Genomic DNA, 16,622 nt, shown 5'->3' on the forward strand with positions numbered 1-16,622 from the left:
AGACACAAGATTATGGGAATAGGGCAGAGGCTAGGGCCAGAGTGGGATGCTGTTTCAGACAGCCAGTGCAGACTCAATGGGCTAAATGACCTCTTTCCTCACAATAGGTGTGATGATACTGTGCCTTTAAGAAATGTATTTTAATCATGTTTCTGTGCTGAATGTGTTTACTCACCCCTTCCATTTCATCTGAGCCATGTTGTCTGGATCCAGCAGCACGATATTGTTTCTGCAGCAGCATAATTGATCTTACTAGCTGTAATGTTTGTTTTAATCTGACCTAATGCAGAATTCTGTTGCTTGTGTTTTCCCTGGAATATTTCAGAGTGGGGCTTGATTACATTGATTGATAGATAGGATCATGTGTCTGGGTGCAGCTAGACTTTCGCAGTGAACTCTAGGCAATCTGCTTCTTGGATTTTTAGAGAGAGATTGCTTTCTCTGTATCTCTTGTTCTGTCTGAATTGGAGATTAGAATCTGTCAAGGAATAAGCCTTTTTCTCTGAGATTCTACTGTTTGGGGTTGGAGATTTCTCTGGAAGTTGCTGCATGAGAATTAGAAGCCAAGTGTCTATCTCGATCATTCTCCAGAAGTGCAAAAGGCTAGAAATCTAGTATGTATGTAAGCATCTTTGGTTTCTGTGTGAACTAGTTCTAAAGAAAATGTTCGTATCTGTGGGAGATACTGCTAAATTGGAGCAATAGGGATAGCGAGTTGTTAAGGATTATACTTTGTCATGTTTAAGTATTTTATCTGGTAACAATTATGCTAATTCTTCTTGTTATATTCTAACTATATTCTTAAATAAAGATTGTTTTGATAAAAGCTTCCTAGTGGGTCACTTGAATCATACCTGGACTGAGACACCTTATGCTCACGTGAATGCTGAAATCAAATGTAAAAGTTAGGGTCTAGGCTAACTTAATAAAATATCTTGGAGTTTCTGATCTCGTCCTTCACAAACTGGGGGCTCCTTGCAAGATGAGCATCAATATTCCTTATTTGGTTTATGATTATTAACTCAAAGGCTGAGTGGTGAGTATATCTGTATTTTCTTTAAGGTGTTGCATTTGGTTGGTTTAAATAGGGAATGCCTTGTGGAATAATGACTCTTTCGTTAGTTAAAATTTTCCTGGTGTGGAAGAGATCACTCAGGATAGCTTAAAAAGGTGGTTAGAGCAAACCCTTTGGAATTGGTAAACAAGCTGCAGTTAGCAATACCTGAAGGGACAAGGAAGTTGGAGATAATTGCAGTGATAACTCAGCATTTGAAATTGCCACAAACACAGTTAGAATCATTGGAAATGGTTAGAATTCAAGTACAAAGGAAAGAGCTTGAACATAAAAAGGAAATGAAACAGTTTGAATTGTGATTAAAAACAAGGGGGAAAAAAGGAAAGAACAGCCCTGTAAGAATAAAAAGAGATAGATTAGCCCATAGAACATTACAGCGCAGGACAGGCCCTTCGGCCCTCGATGTTGCGCCGACCAGTGGAACGAATCTAATGACCCTCTAACTGAAACTATTCCAATGTTATTCATATGCCTATCCACTGGCCATTTGAACGCCCTTAAAGTTGGCGAGTCCACAACTGCTGCAGGCAGGGCATTCCACGCCCTTACTACCCTCTGAGTAAAGAACCTACTTCTGACATCCGTCCTATAACTACCACCCCTTAATTTAAAGCCCAGGCAGAACAAAAAGGAAAAAGAGAAAATTTGAACTTCCGATACTGGAGCTGTAAAATGAACATCCACTTAAAATGGCGGAAGCAAAGATAAAGTTTGAGAATATTGATAAAAATAGTGAGGAAGAGCAAAACCATTGTAGTCAAAGGCCTGGTGGGGATCAGTTTAAATGTGTCCAGATTTTGCCAAGGTTTGATGAAAAGGATGTAGACGCCTTTTTCATTTCATTTGAGAAAACAGCTAAACAAATGAAATAGCCATAAACAATGTGGGTATTATTGACTTAAACAAAGTTGGTAAGTAGACCTGATGAGATATTTGCATCACTATCAGAGGAGATATCTGGGGGTTATGAGGAGGTGAAAAAAGCCACCTTAAGTGCATATGAACTAGTGCCAGAAGCCTACAGACAGCCATTTAGAAATCTAAGGAAAGAACCTGATCAAATGTACATAGAATTTGAAAGGATCAAACAAAGTAATTTTGACAGGTGAATAAGGGCTTTGAAAGTAGACCATATGTATGATGCGCTTAGGAAAGTGGTTGTTTTAGAGGAGGTTAAAAATTCACTTCCCAAAGTAGTGAGAACTCATGTGGAAGAGCAGTCAGTTAAAACTATGAGTTAGCAGCAGAAATGGCAGATGATTATGAATTGGTTCATCAATCAAAATTTGGTTTGTGACAACAGTTTCAGTCTGTGAGGTATAGAAACTGGGAAATCCTCAGGTTGTAAAGGAAAAGGAGATCTCTTGGAAGATAGTATCAACAGTGTACCTCAGGTTAAAATGGGAACCCATGAGAGTGTGAAAGAAATGAAAACCTTCAAATATTTTCACTGTAATGAAGTAGGGCACACAAAGTTGCAGTGTTGGTGGTTTAAGAAAAGCACTGGGAAGACAGAGTGATAAATCAGGAAAAGTCAGTGGAGTCTGTTGAAGTGATAGAGGAAACCCCATTTGCAGCTAATGGGGTGCCAAAGAATTTACAGCCTGTTCAGAGGTTGATTAATAAGAAAGTGCCAGATCGCTTTAAAGAATTGGCTTGTGTGAGTAAGGTTTACTCATGTGTACCAGGAAGAGTATGTAAAGAAGTTAAGATTTTAAGAGATACAGGAGCATGTCAATATTTGATGGTGAGAGATGAGATGTTATGTAGTATAGAAGGAGTATTGCCAGAACATATGAAATTCAGGATGAGAAGAATAATGTTCCATTATATAAGGTGAGGTTGGAGTGTCCACCGAAGAATGATGAAGTGGTGATAGGAGTAATAGAGAAATTACCTTGTCTGGGTATTCAGTTTATCATGGGTAACAATATAGCTGGATCACAGGTGGGGTGATACCTACTGTGGTTGAAAAGCCAGTGGAAGATCAAACCACTGAGTTGTTAAGGGGAGTATATCCTGAGATTTTTCTGATTGTGTGGTAACAAAGTCATAAAGCCACAGGTTAAGACAAGAGGAGAAATCAAAGTTGGAGCACAATTATCAAAGTCCATTTTTGATCAAATGGTTGAAAAAGATCAAGAACAGGTGAGAGAATGAAGTTCAGAAAAGTTAGCAGAAGTACAACAGAAAGATATAGAGATAAAATAACTGTATCAGAAAACATACATGGAAGAAGAATCTTATTGTGTACCAGAATGTTATTGCCTTAAAAATGATGTCTTAATGTGGAAATGGAGATCTTTACATATTCAGGTAAATGAAAAATGGGCAGAAGTTTATTAAGGCTGGCACGGTGGCAAATGGTTAACACTGCTGCCTCTCAGTGCCAGAGACCCAGGTTCTTGGGAGACTGTCTGTATAGAGTTTGCACATTCTCTCCATGTCAGTGTGGGTTTCCTTGAGGTGTCTTGGTTTCTTCCCACACTCCAAAGGTGTTGATTGGTCATGTTAAATTGCCTATTAGTGTCAGGGGGATTAGCAGGATAAATTAATGGGGTTATGGAGATGGGCCTGGGTGAGATTATAATCAGTGCAGGCTCAGTGGGCTGAATGGCCTCCTTCTGCACTGTAGTGATTCTATGGTTTTATGAAATGTATTACTGGTGGGATATGGAAAATAAGTATTGCTAGTAGCACGAGGTACAAGTAGGAGTTCATTTGAACATAAGAACATAAGAAATAGGAGCAGGAGTAGGCCATCTAGCCCTTCAAGCCTGCCCCGCCATTCAATAAGATCGTGGCTGATCTGTCGTGGCTCAGTTCCACATTCCCGCTTTCTCCCCATAACCCTTAATCCCCTCTCATCAAAAACCCATCAACCCGCGTCTTAAAAATATTTGGCGAGGTAGCCTCCACCACTTCAACGGGCAGAGAATTCCAGAGATTCACCACCCTTTGAGTGAAGAAGTTCCTCCTCAACTCTGTTCTAAACTGCCCCCCCTTTATCTTGAGGCTGTGCCCCCTAGTCCTACTATCCTTTCTGAGCGTGAAGAGTCTCTCCACCTCTATCCTATCCATCCCATTCATCATCTTATATGCCTCAATGAGATCTCCCCTCATTCTTCTAAACTCTAACGAGTACAAGCCTAGTTTATTCAGCCTCTCCTCATAGCTCAACCCCCTCAACTCCGGTATCAGCCTAGTAAACCTCCTCTGCACTCCCTCCAAGGCCAAAATATCTTTGCATAAGTGCGGCGACCAAAACTGCACACAGTACTCCAGCTGCGGCCTCACCAGTGCCCTGTACAGTTGCAGCAAGACCTCCCTACTTTTATATTCAATCCCCCTCGCTATGAAGGCCAGCATCCCATTCGCCTTCCTGACCACCTGCTGCACCTGCAGGCTGGGTTTTTGCAACTCATGCACAAGGACCCCAAGGTCCCTCTGCACCGTCACCTGCTGCAGTTTTTCGCCACGTAAGTAATAGTCCTTCCTACCATTATTCCTACCAAAGTGGACCACCTTGCACTTGCCAACATTAAATTCCATTTGCCAGTTCCTGGCCCATTCGCTCAGCCTATCTAGATCCTTCTGCAGACTCTCCACACCCTCCGCACAATTTGCCGTTCCACCAATCTTGGTGTCATCAGCAAATTTCGACACCATACACTCGGTTCCCTCCTCCAGATCATCTATATAAATGGTCAGTAGCTGAGGTCCCAGCACCGACCCCTGGGGCACTCCACTAGTCACCATCCGCCAATCCGAATAGCACCCATTGACCCCCACTCTCTGCCTCCTATTTGACAACCAATCCTCTATCCATGCTAACACCCTACCCCCAACTCCATGCCCCCTTACCTTCTGCAATAACCTCTTGTGAGGTACCTTGTCAAACGTCTTCTGAAAATCAATTTGGGAATAAAGAAAACTCAAGCTAAAATACAAACACATTTTTATTGGCCTAGACAGCATAACGATGTGATTGAATTTTGTTGGACATATCCTGGTCACATATGGTAGGTAATAGGAAAACAGCATCCTTAATACACATTCCAGCATTTGAGAAACCTTTTATTTTCTAAATGGGGAAATGCTTAGGAAATCAGAAACACAAAGGGACTTGGGAGTCATTGTTCAAGATTCTCTCATGGTTAAAATGCAGGTTCAGTCAGCAGTTAGGAAGACAAATGCAATGTTAGCATTCATAGAACCATAGAACTACAGAACATTACAGCACAGAAACAGGCCTTTTGGCCCTTCTTGGCTGTGCCAGACCATTTTTCTGCCTAGTCTCACTGACCTGCACCTAGACCATATCCCTCCCCATACTTGTCCAAGTTTTTCTTAAATGTTAAAAGTGAGCCCACTTCCACCACTTCATCTGGCAGCGCATTCCACACTCCCACCACTCTCTGTGTGGAGACCCCCTCCCCATATTCCCTTTAAACTTTTCCCCCTTCACCCTTAACCCATGCCCTCTACTTTTTTTTCCCCCTTTCCTCAGTGGAAAAAGCCTGCTATACCCATCATAATTTTATATACCTCTATCAAATCTCCCCTCATTCTTCTAAGCTCCAGGAAATAAAGTCCTAAACCTATTCAACCTTTTTCTGTAACTCAGTTTCTAAAGTCCCAGCAACATCTTTGTAAACCTTCTCTGCACTCTTTCAACCTTATTAATATCCTTTCTGTAATTAAGGGAGTCTTTAAATAAGTCTTAAATGATCCTAGCATGTCTGCCTCAACCACCTTGCTTGGTAGGGGATTCCAGGCCCCCATCACCCTCTGTGTAAAATACGTCCTCGGCACAAACATATTGAACCTTCTCCCCCTTACCTTGAACTTGTGACCCCTTGGGTTTGTCATTTCTGACCTGGGAAAAAGCTTCCAACTGTTTACTCTACCTACTCTACCTTCATAATTTTATAAATTTCTATTAGGTTGCCCTGCGACGTCTGTCTTTCCAGGGAGAACAACCCTAGTTTACTCAATCTCAACTCATAGCTAAGACTCTCCATACCAGGCAACATCCTGGTAAACCTTTTTTGTACTCTCTCCAAAGCCTCCACGCCCTCCCAGTAGTGTGGCAACCAGAACTGGTGTGGCTTAACTAACGTTCTACATAACTGCAACATCACATGCCAACTTTTATACTCTATACCCTGTCCAATAAAGGCAAACATGCTATCTGCCTTCTTCACCACCTTTTCCAGCTGTGCTGCCACCTTTAAGAATCTGTGGACTTGCACACCCAGATCCCTCTGTGTGTCTATTCTCCTGATGGTTCTGCCATTTATTGTATAGCTCCCCCTTACCAAAATGCATCACTTTGCATTTATCTGGATTAAATTCCATTTGCTATTTCTCTGCCCATTGGTCATGAGGTATGAAGACCAATTAAATTGATTGAAGAGCAATTGGTGAGTCAGCATTCTGAGACTATGTTATTGGACTGTGTGTTAAATTTTAGGGAGAGATTGAATGAAGTGGGTGAGTTAGCTAGACAACATTTAAAAGTGGCGCAGCATGTGACGAAATTGGAAGAAATCAAAAATTTGTAGTTTTGCTAGTGGAGATAATGTATTAGTATTACTACCGTTGGTAGGTAAACCTTTAAATGCAAGGTTTAGTGGGCCTTACTATAAAACTGAAAGGAAATTAAGTCAGGTGAATTATTTGATAAGAATGCCAGATAGAAGGAAAACCCTCGGAGTGTGTCATATGAATATGCTCAAACAGTATTTTGCTGGGGAAGGAAAGTGTTACAACTGATAGTGAAGAACCACATCCAGATTATTCTGAATTTGGCATTACTCAACTTCCTTATTATCCAGTTTAATTTATCAGAAATTGGGATAAATAGTTACATTTCTGGCCGAAAATCAAAATAACCTGAATGAGTTATTAAAATCACTTGGAGATATATGTGGGAGGATCGAAAGCCAGAGAGTGGAAGATCCAGGGAAAGAGGACCTATGGTGGAGGCTGAAGGGCCTGAGATGTTTGTGACGGGCCTGGGGTCAGTATGGAGTGGCCATGGGGAACATTGGGGTAGGGTGGGCAGTCAGGAGATAATAGAGAGGCAGACGTTGGTTGAACTGAATAGCCTGTTTTTGGCATGAGTATGCACCAGTGTCGAGCCTCCAGTTGACAAGAGTTTGGGTCTGATGGCAGTGTGGGAGGGATATCATTACAATCAACCCAACCAGGCATTGGGGGAAACACAGAGAATCAGATTGGCTACCAGCTTTACCCCTGCCTGGTATAAAAGCTGAGAAAGGTTTACACTGCCCCTGCACCTCCCCACACACCAATCCACCCATCACCCCTCAAGTTTATTTTCCCCACTTTCTTGCTTTATCCCCTCTGCCAAGTTAATTCCTCTCTATCCGGTTTATCCCCTCCATCTGGTTTATTCTCTCTATCCAGTTTATCCCCCTCTGTCCAGTTTATACAAAGAACAAAAACAGCCCGGGAAACAGGCCCTTCGGCCCAACGAGCCCGCGCTGCCATCTCAACACCACCTCTCTACCCACGACCCCTGTCTAATGTTTTATAGCCATCCAGATTGAGGGAAATTAATTTAGGGACAATTTATTACTGCCAGTCAGCCTAACAGCACATCTTTGGGGTGTGGGAGGAAACCGGAGCACCCGGAGAAAACCCACGCAAGCACGAGGAGAATGCGCAAACTCCCACAGACACTGGCCCAAATCCATGTGTCTGCACAGCAATCAGTGTGAATGGAGGTGAACTCTCCATTCACCTGAAGAAGAGGGAAACCCCTCGAAAGCTAGTGAGTTTACTATCAAATAAATCGATTGGACTAAAACCTGGTGTTGTCAGACTTTTTGCTGTGTTTACCCCAGTCCAACACCGGCATATCCATGTCATGAGAATCTAGAAACAGAGGGCACAGTGTCAGGATATGGGATGGATGATTCCAGATTAAGATGAACAACAATTTATTTACTCAAAGGGTAGTGAACCTATGGAACCCTCTACCACAGAAGACTATGGAGGCCAAGTCACTGAAAGTATTCAAGAAAGATTTTTTTTTAGATTATAATGGCATGAAGGATTATGAGGAGAAGCGGAATATAGCATTGATATAGAGGACCAGCTATGATCATATTGAATGGTGCAGCAGGCTATGAGGCCCATAGTTTTTATATTTCTCTATACAAAATGAAATGTTATGTGTTTCAGATCATTAGCCAGGAGCCTAATCAAGGAATAGATTACGAATATTATCAATCACGATACCGCAGACAGCCACAAGGTTACTTCTGGAGTGTTGGGTCTTGGAGTCTGTGCAGCAAAGAATGTGGGGGTGGTGAGTGACTCCAAATTTAAAAATGTCCTCTTCTATCTTAAATTTGCAAATAGAACAACATTTACACCTTGAGTGTGCTAAAACGTGGGAATGTTATCTAACAAAAATATTACACTGAGCCAAATCAGGAGAGATGAGGACAGATAACCAATCACTTGGTCAAAGTGGAAGATCCGGACAGGGAAATTCAAACTACTAGAAGAGCTCCCCCTGTTGGAGGTGCCATTTTTCAGATGTGACTGAACCTCAGCTCCTGTTTACTGCTTACTTCCTTGGCACTATTTCATAGAAGAAAAGGGGAGATCTCCCCAGTGTCCTGGTCAATATGTATCCCTCACTTAACATCGCAAAAACACATGGTCACATTGCCTTTTGTGGGAGTTTGTGCCATGGCTCCTAATATAACATGTTTTGTATTATGGACCAGGGATATGGATCAAGGCAGGCTGAAGGGATTAGTTTAATTTGGCGTCATATTCGAAGAGCCTGTTCCTGTCCTGTACTGTTCTATGTTTTATAATGGTGACTACACTTCAAAAGTACTAAATTGGTTGTAAAACATTTTAGGATGTCCCAACGTTGTGAAAGGCGCTGTAGAAATGCAAATCTTTCTTTCTCACCTTCCTTCCATTGATGCTACCAGGATTTTTAATATCATAGAATCCCTACCATATAAAAGGAGGCCATTTGGCCCATCGAGTCTGGACCGACCACAATCCCAACCAGGCCTTATTCCTGTAACCCTCATTTACCCTGCTAATCCCCCTGACATTCGAGGCAATTTAGCATGGTCAAGCAACCTAACCCACACATATTTAGACTGTGGGAAGAAACCGGAGGAAACCCATGCAGACACGGGGAGAATGTGTAATCTCTGCACAGACAGTGACCTGAGGCCAGAATTGAACTTGGGTCCCTGGCACTGTGAGGCAGCAGTGCTAGCCATCCTGCCGCCCCTTAAAAAGCAGGTAAGGCCTCCATCGAACGTCTAATAGAAAATTATGCAGAAACTAAGTACAACCAAACAGCAACAAAACCTGCAACATTCAATCCTGCCCATGCACTAAATGGTGATACCTTACTGCATTGAAATCCATCAGTCCAGGATTAAGTACTTGGATCTTGAGGTAGACCTTGAACCCACAGTCTTTAATCTCGGAGCAGCAGGGATATGCTGATGTCCAGTCTCTCCAGGTATGTGGGCAGGCCAGAAGCAGTGTGAAAGGGCATATTCCATGGGAGCACTGCACTCTGTCTCATCACTAAGTCTCATTAAACGGAACCAGCACAATCTTAAAGCAAAGTTTCCAGGCACAAGTCTGCTTCTAGTTATTCTTGTGAGTTGAAGTGATTTTTTTTCAATAGTTCATCCCAACTGAAGATACCTCCAGCTCACAACATTCTGTTTGGTTCTCAGAGCTCGCCAATGCCAGGCAGTTACAGTGAGAACAGAAGGAATTTCTTCATGTCTGTTGTTTATTTTTCTTTGGGCAAACATTTGGTGAGAGTGGGCATCTATTTTGCTGAAACAAATAATTTTGTATGTCTGATTTTTCCTTCCTTGGTCTTGCAATAAAGAAAAGAAATTGCCTTAGTGACAGTAGACCAAAGTTTATATAAATACTGGTTCTCTTGGTTTCTGCTTCTGTAAGAACTAAGAAGCTACCAGTGTTAACACCAAACTCTACAAATAGAAGCTTAGTTTGTATCTTTTTAAAATATTTATCCACTTCAATAAATTTATTCAGCACAAGTTAGTGAATGTTGAATAAAGGAACCTTGATGAATCTCTTTGTGATGCCATGAAGGGCTTGAGTTCTTGTCTTTGACTCCCATGATCTTTCCTGAACTGTTTCTGTTTTTATTATTCTGCAGGTTATCAGACTCGGCTTGTGTTCTGTACCATCGACAATGAGGCCTATCCTGATTATTTATGCAGAAACCAAGTACGACCAAACAGCAACAAAACCTGCAACACTCAGTCCTGTCCACACATTAAACGGTGAGGGAGCACCCAAATATACAGGCATCATTCATTGCACAGTAGCTAACAACACCCCCAAACCTCCCTGGTGATATAACACTTCCAATCCTTCTGGAGGTAATATCATTCCCAGTGGTTCCACTGATTATAACACCCCCAATATATCTGTAAGTAGTAAAACTTCCAATATTTCTGAGGGTAATAACATTCCCAATATTATCCGTGAATACTGGGAGGGTTATCACCCTCAGAACCACCAATAATGTTATTACCTGGAAAGTAATTGGAATATTGGAAATATGATTATTCCCAGAAATATTGGGAGTGTTACTATCCTGAAAATATTGGAAGTGTTATTACCCCCTGTTATATTTTTCTATTTTGACATAAATGTGAGGAAAGAATGCCTCACCTCAGGAGTAACTCCACTGACAAACTAGGGATTTTTAAAATCAAAACAAGCTTTATTCCTAACACAGTTTAAATATAATTCTTAACAAAATTAAACTTTTAATCATTGAAAAAATTTTAAACATGGAAAGAAACAAATCTTAACTTCTAACTTATCATTATCTTAGTTCCAATTAAGCAACATTTCTATTATAGAGACTTAGACTCACTTTAAATATAGTTAGCAAAACTTGGATATACTTGCTCTGACAATTTCTGGAGATTTCAGAAAGAGAGGGAGAGGGCCTCTTTTTAACAGCTCCAGTCACCAACCACGCTTTTTGAAAAAATGAAAATGAAACTGTTTTTCCTGCTACCAACCGAGTTCCTCCCATTAACCTGCTATCTTGTGACTCTGTCCCTATATACCTAACTCATCTTCCATTACTTGAATAAAAAAAAAACACCCCATTAAACTATCTGCTCACTGATTTGGCTAAAATGAGCAATTATTCTGCTTTCTAGCATTAACTCTATTTCTTCCAGAAAAACCAACTACTTGAAGAAAAACACTGAATCTTAAAATTGAATATATTAATAGCACAGTATCATCACACCCTTGAAATATTGGAAGTGTTATTACCCGAGAAATATTAGGAGTGTTAGTATCCTCAGAAATATTGGGAGTGTAATTGCCCTGGAAATATTTGGAATCTTCTCATCCCCATAAATGTTGGGGGTGTTACTACCCAAGAAATATTGGGAGTGTTAGTACGCTCAGAAATCTTTGGAATGTTATTAACACCAGAAGTATTGAGAATGCTATTACTCCAAAAATATTGGGAGTATTATTATCTCTGGAAATATTGGGAGTGTTATTGTCCTAAAATATTTGCTGTGTTATTACCACCAGAAATATTTTGAATGTCTTTACCCCAAAAATATTAGGAATATTATTACCCCAGAATAATATTACAAATGTTATTAAACCCAGAAGTGTTGGTAATTTTATTACACTGGAAATATTGGGAGTGTCATTGGCCCCAGAAATAATGGGAATGTTATTAATCCCAGAAATATTGGGAATGTTATTACCCTAGAAATATTGGAAGTATTATTACCCCCAGAAATATTTTGAGTGTTATTACCCTGAAAATGTTGGAAATATTATTACCCCAGAATAATTTTCAGAATGTTTTTAACACCAGAAATATTGGGAATTTCATTACCATGGAAGTATTGGGAGTATTATTATCCCAGAAATATTGGAAGTGACATCATCCCAGAAACATTAGAATATTATTACCCAGGAAATATTGGGAATGTTGTTAATCCCAAAAATATTGGGAACATTATTACCTGGGAAATGTTGGGAATGTTATTAACCCTGGTAATATTGGAAATATCATTATCCTGAGAAATATTGGGAATGTTATTAACCTTGGAAAATATTGGGAAGGTTGTTACCCTGGGAAATATTGGGAATGTTTTAACACTGGAAGTATTAGGAGTGTTATTACTTAGAAAATAGAAGCAGGAGTAGGCATTTAGCCCTTCCAGTCTACACTACCATTCATTTTCCTCATGGCTGATCATCAAATTTATTATCCTGATCCTGCCTCCCCCTTAATCCCTGAATCCTTTTAGCCCTAAGAGCTATATCTAATTTCTTCTTGAAATCACAGTGTTTTAGCCTCAACTACCTTTCTCTGGTTGTGAATTCTATAAATTCACCACTTTCTGGGTGAAGAAATTTCTCACCTCACTTCTAAAAGATTTACCCCTTTTCCTCAAACTATGATCGTAGCCCTGGACTCCCCCACCATTGGGAACATTCTTTCTGAATCTACCCTGACTAATCCTGTTAGAATTTTATAAGCTTCTATCAGATCCCCTCTCCCTCCTCTAAACTCCAGTGAATATAATCCTAACTAAAGCAATTGTTTTTGATCCCCCCCCTTTGAGTTTCGTTCCTGACTCTATCCCTTGCCCAAGCAGCAGTCTGTTCACCACCCCGGTGTTGTATATGTCCCAGAGATGAGCATCTCCCTACATTTAGTCTCTCCTCATATGACAGATCTGCCATCCCAACAATCACCCTGGTAAACCTTTGCTGTACTCCGTCTATAGCAAGGACATCCTTCTTCAGATAAGGACACCAAAACTGCACACGATACTCCAGGTGTGGCCTCACCAACAACCTATACAATTGCAATAAAACATCCCTATTCCTACGTTCCAATCCCCTCATTATGAGGGGTAATATACCGTTTGCCTTCTTTACTGCCTGCTGTACCTGTGCAGTTTCAGCAACTGATGCACGAGAGGGTACCAAAGTGTCATTGAGTATTCAAATAATAATTTGCCTTCCTATTATTGCTACCGAAGTGGATGACCTTACATTTATCCACATGCCCACACACTCAGCCTGTCCAAAGATGCTGATGCATCTCTGCATCCTCCTCACAGCTCATCCTCCCGCTCATTTTTGTATCACCTGGAAATTTGGGAATTGTACATTTACTCCTTCTTCCAAATCATTAATATACAATGCGAACAGTTCGGGTGGTAGCACAGATCCCTGTAGTATCCTGTAAATGTTGGGAGTGTTATTAACCCCAATAATATAGGGGGTGATATTACCGGGGAACAATTGGGAATGTTATTAATCCTGGAAGTATTGGGAGTATTCGTAACCCATAAACATTAGGAGTATTATTAATCTCATAAATATTGGAAATGTTTTTAATCCCAAGTATATGGGGAATGTTATTAATCCTGGAGATATTGGGAGTGTTGTTAATCGGGGAAATATTGGGAGTGTTATTGCTCCCAACTCTTCTAGGGGTGATAAAACCCCCAACATTTCCCGCATAATAACATTCCAAATATTTCCCCTAATCCCACCTGCCAGCAATTGGCCCATAGTCCTGAATGTTATGACGTGCCAAGTGCTCATCCAGATACTTTTTAAAGGATGGGAGGCAACCTGTTTCCACCCCCCCCCCAAGGCAGCATATTCTAGACCATCACCATCCTCTGGGTAAAAAAGTTTTTCCTGACATTCCCCAGTTGTTCTTAGTGAAGGTGCTGATATGTAGGGAGATGCTCATCTCTGGGACATATACGACACCGGGGTGGTGAACAGACTGTTGCTCGGGCGAGGGATAGAGTCAGGAAGAATGAAGCTCAAAAACCATTGCTCCAGTCTTCTCAATGTTTAAATGGAGGAAATTTCTGCTCACCCTTGGAGCAGTGGGGTCAGTAAGAGAGACAGTGATGAGATAGAGCTGGGTATTGTCAGGTTATACATGTAAAATATCGCTGTGTCTCTGAATGCTATGATGTGGAGATGCCGGCGTTGGACTGGGGTAAGCACAGTTAGAAGTCTCACAACACCAGGGTTAAAGTCTTAACAGGTTATTTGGTAGCACAAGCCACAAGCTTTCAGGGCAGCGTCACAAAAGCTTGTGGCTTGTGTTACCAAATAAACCTGTTAGACTTTAACCTGATGTTATGAGACTTCTTACTGTGTTTGAATGCTGCCACTGAGGGGAGCCTGTAGATGAGAAACAGGAGGGAGCTCAGGATAGATCCTTGGAGTTCCTTCATTAAATGGTGGAACAATTTTGAGAGGCTTAACAGCCAGTCCTGCTTTGCACATTTTTAAGCACGTTTATCCACATGCCCACACACTCAGTCTGTCCAAATCACGCTGATGCATTTCTGCATCCTCCTCACAGCTCACCCTCCCACCCATTTTTGTACCACCTGCAAATTTGGGGATTGTACATTTATTTCCCTCTTCCAAATCATTAATATATAATGTGAACACTTTGGGTCATAGCACAGGTAGCTGTGGTGCCCTGTAAATATTGGGAGTGTTATTAACATTATGGGGCATGCTTTGTTAGTAGACCGACATTCTAGAAATCGTGTATTGGATTTGAGCCAAGGTCTTATCAAAATATTTTTAAAGCAAATATTTATTCCATGTGGAAGGATTTCATTCATAAACAGACCGAGTGCATGGACTTCGAACCAGTGTGTGAAGGCGAGAGTTTACAGGTAACCAAGGCAGCTGCTATGGGATGGGTACACTATCTCATAGAGTATCCATCAAGAGGGAGCAAAATGATCGTTATGATTGACATTTCCTTTTGCTTACCAGAGTTTACGCAAAGTGTGTTGAGTGCTTTATAGTGGAGTTAGAGCTTGCTTGGTGTGGGATCTAAGCCCTGGCAGTGTTGCAGCTTGTGCTTTTTCTGGTGGGCTGTTACCTTAGTGATGATTAGAGTTGCTGGTGCGGCAGATTGGGGTGTGGTGTCTATCTGTACCTGGCAGTATGCAGTCTGTTTCTCCATACAACCAGCTACAAGGTGAGTTACAATCAATCTCCAGTTTCACAATCGGTCAGCTATTTCTGTTCAGCGACACCAGAAGGATTGGCATTTTTTAAATGCACTCCCACACACTGGTGCAGGGGTTGTTTGGACATATTTAAACCTTTTAACCAACAAAAGAATTTGTCCTGTTATCCAGAAGTGAATTAGAAATGATGAAAACCTTAAATTTATTTAAATTCCTACATTCTTACATTCTTCCTCCTTTTGATCCACTACACCTGCTCCAAACGTACCTCTGCTGCCAAATAGACAGTCCTGTCTGTTTACAGTGTCTATCCCCCCAGCTTCCTCAAAAGCATGAGCGATCAACAATTCCACATCACCATGTCTCTCTGCATGTCTGTCTGCCTGTGCGTGTGCACCTGCTGTGTGCATGTCAGTTTGTGCAGATGTGTCTATGCACTTTGGGCTTAGTTTGTGCTTGTGTGTTCATCTGAGTGTGTCTGTCTACATGTTTGTGAGTATCGTTCTATCCACATGTCTGTGCACGTACACCTGTGTCTCTGCCTGTGTGTGCATCTCTGTCTGTCTGCACGCAATTATCATTGTGCATGGATTTCTGTCTGCATGCATCCTTGTGTCTATCTGTCTCTCTGTGTGGATCTGTGGGCAACTATCTGCATGCATTTGATTGTGTGCATCATCTGTCTGTTTGCCTCTGTCTGTCCGTCTGTGTGCCTCATAGAACATAGATCCCGACAGTGCAGAAACAGGCCCTTCAGGTCCTTCGAGTCTGCACTGACCACAATCCCCCCCAGGCCCTATCCCCATATCCCCTCTGTCTGTGTCTGCGTGCCTCTGTCTGCCTATCTGCATGCCTCTGTCTGTCTGCATGCCTCTGTCTGTCTGCATGCCTCTGTCTGTCTGCTTGCTTCTGTCTGTCTGTGTGCCTCTGACTGTCACAGAATCACAGAATACTACAGTGCAGAAGAGGCCCTTCATCCTATCGAGTCTGCACCGATACATGAAAGGCCCTGACCTGCCCAATAATCCCACTTGCCAGCATTTGGCCCTTAGTGTTGAATGTTATGGTGTACCAAGTATTCATCCAGGTACTTTTTAAAGGATGTGAGGCATCCCAGGCAGTGCATTCCAGACCGTCACCACCCTCTGGGTAAAAAGGTTTTTCCTCAAATCTCCCCCTAAACCTCCCTCTGCTCATTTTTAATTTGTGTCCCTTTGTAACTGACCCTTCAACTAAGGGGAACAGCTGCTCCCTATCCACCATGTCATAATCTTGAACACCTCAATCAGGTCACTCCTCAGTCTTCTCTGCTCCAGATAAAACAACTCAAGCCTATCCAACCTCTCTTTATAACTTCAATGTTCCATCCCAGGCAATAGCCTGGTGAATCTCCTGTGCACCCCCTCCAGTACATTCACATCCTTCTGATGTGGCGACCAGAACTGCGCACGGTACTCCAG

The 16,622-nt window shown here is 41.6% G+C and overlaps 1 protein-coding gene across 7 annotated transcripts in view; it reads left to right on the forward strand.

Annotated features, from left to right (window-relative positions):
* The window catches only part of LOC145352695 (papilin-like), a 201,368-nt gene that overhangs the window by 111,059 nt on the left and 73,687 nt on the right, over positions 1-16,622 (forward strand). For 5 of the 7 annotated variants that reach the window (XM_080202920.1, XM_080202919.1, XM_080202921.1 and 2 more), the window contains exons 9-11: positions 8,291-8,417; positions 10,293-10,419; positions 14,794-14,859. In XM_080202920.1, coding sequence (XP_080059046.1) covers positions 8,291-8,417; positions 10,293-10,419; positions 14,794-14,859 — 320 coding nt within the window. The remainder of the gene's footprint in view (positions 1-8,290; positions 8,418-10,292; positions 10,420-14,793; positions 14,860-16,622) is intronic. The other 2 variants (XM_080202923.1, XM_080202925.1) reach the window with 2 other exon arrangements.

The sequence above is a fragment of the Carcharhinus amblyrhynchos genome, chromosome 14 (genome assembly GCF_965287045.1).
Source record: "Carcharhinus amblyrhynchos chromosome 14, sCarAmb.v2.hapA, whole genome shotgun sequence".
Taxonomy (NCBI): Eukaryota; Metazoa; Chordata; class Chondrichthyes; order Carcharhiniformes; family Carcharhinidae; genus Carcharhinus; species Carcharhinus amblyrhynchos.